Below are 4,772 nucleotides of genomic sequence, written 5' to 3'. Positions count from 1 at the left end.
GCAACTGTCCTCTCCTCTGTCCGCTCCTACAGGTGACCATGCTGTTAGGGAAAATTTTTTGTCTTTATAATTTTTTTCAATTAATATTTATTTTTCTGCCCTTTTTTTTTATTACTTTCTGTTCCATAAATCCATAACTTCTACTCAATTTTTATGTTACCTTCCAATTGTTTGATATATATGTTCCCATTTTATTTCATTTATTCACATTTATTATAAAAAATATATATATTTACTTGTTCTCTTTTTCTTTTTCTTTATTATTTGTGCTTTAATATTTTATGTTTTTTAAAATTTCTCCTTAACATTTAGAGTCTATCATTTATCTCATCAATACCATTATAGTAATTTATCTTATCAATTCTTTAATTGTTTATTTTCTTTTATTCAGTTTATAGACTTATTTAATAACTATTTTAATAGCTATATATTTTTTATTAATTAAAACTACTGACCTTTCTCTTCTTATGGTCATTTCTGTTGCTCCTGTGGAGTTTACAAAATAGATTTATAAGTCACTTGCATAAGAAAATTGGCATACAGATGTAAACAATGTGTATAAATTAGGCAATAGCTTACATATATTTATACACAAACGCGCGCATGTGTATAGACCATTTTATGTTTGTATTTATACAAACACATACCTATACACACTTTACTATTAAAATAAAATTTTATAAACTTTTGTTAGATCGGCTTCTCTGGATGATTTCTGGACTGACATGCAAACTGCTTATGAAGAACAAGTGCCTGAAATATGGCCGACAATTAATGTAAAAAAAATAATGGATCCTTGGATAAAGCAAAAAAGTTTTCCTATGTTATCTGTACAAGTAAACGAGTCATATATTGAAATCACGAATGATGGGGATTGGATGATACCGTTGACAAAAACAACGCAAAAATATCTCGATTTTAATTATACCTCAACCATTGAGTGGCTTAATCTTGGAAAAAATTTTCATACAATCATTAGTCCAAAATTAAGTTTAAAGGATACTTGGGTAATATTCAATATACAACAAACAGGTAAATATTAATCAGTTATTTTTCATTAAAATGCACATGCACGTATATAAATTAAATTATCTTGTCGGTACAAATAATTTGTAATAAATATTCAAATGCGTTGTAATAAAACTATTCCGGTTATAATAGACCAACGCAATCTTTCAAAAAAATAGACACATACAATAATAAAAAACAATTTTAGATATAATCTTCATGTATATAATGATTAATAATATTATCCCGTTGTCACGTAAATTTTCAAGTTAGACAATGCAACATTGAAACTAATATTATTCCATCCTTTTGATACAATAAAATAATATTACAACTATAATTTAATACAGTAATCTATAATTTGTATTTCTTTTAAGATATTCGTAAATTTAAATAAAACATATATCTAATGTATAGAAAATACCAAGAGTATTTGAACATTTCTTCTATTGAATTTCATATCAAAATAATTTAATAACAAATAGCATTTCTTTATTATATAATAGGATATTATCGTGTCAATTATAATAATGAGAATTGGCTAAAAATTGCACGCTACTTGAATTCTAAGAACTATAAGAAAATTCATGTTCTCAATCGAGCTCAAATCATAGACGACGCGTTTCATCTTATGATAGCAAAGCAACTAAAATTTTCCATATTCTGCGAGCTTTCGAAATATCTGTCGCAGGAGACAAATTACATAGCATGGTATCCCATGATTAAAGCTATAGAATACTTATCATATCTCGTTCCATTTTTCAAAGGTCAACCGTTTAAGGTAAAATTTTGTTTTGTTAATAACTTCTTAAGATATTAATTGATAGAAGTATTAATTCATTTTTCAATACTTAGGTAGTTATAGTGAATCAATTGCGTCCACTTCTTGATAAAATAGGATATAAGGAGAAGTCTGAGGACGATGACTTTATTAAATGTTTAAGGCAAGAAGCCGTAAAATGGGAATGCGTTCTAGGTAATTTTGAGTGCAAGACAGAAGCCGTCACTAAATTGAAATGGCATCTAGAGGATTCCAAGTAATTTTTCACATAATGTTCTTTTATACCTATATTTTTTAATTGTTTCCACGCTTGATAAACTGTTTTATTCAAATGTATACAAGAATAGTCAAACTTTTATGATCAATTTTTTTTAGAAATAATACACTTTTACCATGGTGGAGAAAATGGACTTATTGTGATGGTTTAGCAGTTGCAGATGATGTTACTCTTTGGTTCTATATGAAGACATTTATAGACGAAAAAGATACTAAAATGTTTAAATATTTGGCCTGCTCTAATAAACCTATTTTTATCTTGCGCACGTTTATAGTAATGAGATCAAATCCTAACAGATATTTTTTGATCAGTAAAAACTATGTTGATCTCTTTCATTATATTGTCATGAGACATGCAAGAAATAATACTATACTTGATTATATATTAAACAATTGGGATGAAACAAAACCAAAGTAATAAAACAGTTTTCTTTATAAAAACATTAACATTGATTCATGTATTCTGTTCATAATTATGAAAGTTTCTTATACATGCTAGCTATATATTATATATTTTGTCTTTATAGAGAAATTAGTACAATCACAGCACTAATTGGTATTATTAATAACGTGTATTCTGGGAAACAGCTTGACAAGGTAAATATTATGGAGTCAAATTATTGTATTCCTTTTTTATAATTTTTCTATTTTTGTAAACTTTTATATTTGTAATTTATCTGATACATTATAAGTATTTTGATTTAATCATGCAGAGTGTAAAAAATTGTATAAACAATAGTATAAAAAAAATAACTATAAGAAGTAAACTCTGTAGCTATTATATTAAATTTATTTTATTAAATAATTACTTTATTAATTATTAATAAGTATTATATTAAATTTATTATTATAAGACTAAAAAATAATTTATTGATAATAAATGTCATAACATGTTCCAGATAATGACGTTTGTGAAAAATATAAAGGAAATACTATTAACCATTAATGTAAGTATTTGGAATCAAAATTAATTGACAAAAATGAGGTTTGTATTGGGTTATAACAAAAGGCGTAACGTTGTTTAACAGTTGGCGATGAAAAATATATAAAATCTTGGAAGGACAAAATGAATTGATCGCAAAGATGCCAAATAGAATAAACGTCGCATATGTAGTTGAATAAATATTTATATACAAATGTAATAATTAACTTAGAATTTTACTAAAAAAACGCTACGAATTTTTGTTACAACACATATGTTAGTACATAAATTTAAAAGTATTATACTCATTATTGGCTCATTTACAGAAAAATATATTCAAGCATCAATATTTATTTTATGTTATATATGAAGTAAACTGCTTATATGAAGTAAACTTATATATATTACAGTTACAAACACATATAGCATGTACACATACATTGTGTTCTCGGGTAAAACGGCCAAACTTAAAACATGAGTTTAGGGTCTTAAAACAAATAAAAGTTTTACTCTGGAGATATCCTCGCAAACGTTTCTTTCAAGAGATATTAACTTCTAAAATTACAGAACTATTAAAAATGTATAATTTTAATATATAATGTAGGTTTATCCCTTTTAATGTTGAACAATAATCAAAATAAAAATAATTATGCTTTTTAGTGCTTTACAATAATCAAAACTAACGTATTAAATATTTTGTTTAAAATGATGGCTTCCAGCCCGAAAACAAGCGTTGCACTTATCGGTGAGAGAACGATTGGCTGACTGACATTTGTGCGTCTTTATTTCTCCGCTTGTACTATCCTTTGTTTTAATGTTTGAAAATCATTAATAGGCACTTTATTTACTTTTTTGCTTGAAAGCACCCCATACAAAAAATTCGTTTTTTTACCGATAGGTGCAACGTTTGTCTCCAGGCTATTTGTCTCCAAGCCATTATTTCGAACAAAATATTTTATACTTAAATTTTGGTTAATATTAAGCAATAAAGACAATAATTGTTTTAATTTTGATGACTGTTTAGCAATAAAGAAGATAAACCTTTATTATTTCGAAATTATTGATTCCTAATTCTGTGACTTCAGAACTCAATATTTCTTGAACAAAGCGTGCATTATACTTCCACAGGAAAATTTTTATTTTTAAGATCCTAAATTTATGTTTCAAGTTTGGCCGTTTAACTCAGAAACACCCTGCATGTAAAATTCACATTTAATGCAACATGATTTCTTATTTTAAAATTAAATACTCTACGAGATTTGTGCGTGTGTAATAATATATTGAAATAATTTTGTAGGTCCCCCCCGTGATAAGAAACAGCATTGAATCCAGAACACAGAATTGTACAGAGTGTGCAAAAATGGTTATAGACAAAATTATTCAATTTCAAATTTGCAGTATACAAACCAAGGTAAACATACGCTTATCTCAAATCAAGAGACACATATATTCTTGTGGTATTATGTGTATATAAATTCTTGTTATCAATTTATCCAATCGCAAATAATAAGAGTCTGCCATGCATTCAACTATATAACTACACTTAGCTACATTTAAGATTATAATCTAAGCGAATAACTTTATTTATTTATATTTTACCATTTTAATAATGACTTTGTTGGACATTTTTAAATAACGTTATTTATTACTATAATTTAATTATTATTACTTGTCACTGATCTGCTGCAAATGTGTTTTATAGTAATATTAGTAAAACGTAGTTCTAATTAATTTATACATATATATAATATATAGAACAGCTATGAAGTATTCTAATATATACTT

The 4,772-nt window shown here is 26.1% G+C and overlaps 1 protein-coding gene across 1 annotated transcript; it reads left to right on the top strand.

Moving 5' to 3' along the window:
* Positions 1 to 520: 520 nt before the first annotated feature.
* LOC112452286 (aminopeptidase N-like) lies at positions 521 to 4,746 on the top strand. The gene is made up of 7 exons (XM_025012405.1): positions 521 to 1,032; positions 1,515 to 1,789; positions 1,864 to 2,045; positions 2,165 to 2,479; positions 2,593 to 2,662; positions 2,965 to 3,012; positions 4,285 to 4,746. Exons 1-7 carry the CDS (start codon positions 726 to 728, stop codon positions 4,459 to 4,461), a joined length of 1,374 nt encoding a protein of 457 aa, XP_024868173.1. The 5' UTR covers positions 521 to 725; the 3' UTR covers positions 4,462 to 4,746.
* The last annotated feature ends 26 nt before the right edge of the window (positions 4,747 to 4,772 follow it).

Source organism: Temnothorax curvispinosus, unplaced genomic scaffold, assembly GCF_003070985.1.
Source record: "Temnothorax curvispinosus isolate PA1 unplaced genomic scaffold, ASM307098v1 QBEX01003181.1, whole genome shotgun sequence".
NCBI lineage: Eukaryota > Metazoa > Arthropoda > Insecta > Hymenoptera > Formicidae > Temnothorax > Temnothorax curvispinosus.
This window is presented reverse-complemented; position numbering and strand designations above follow the sequence as displayed.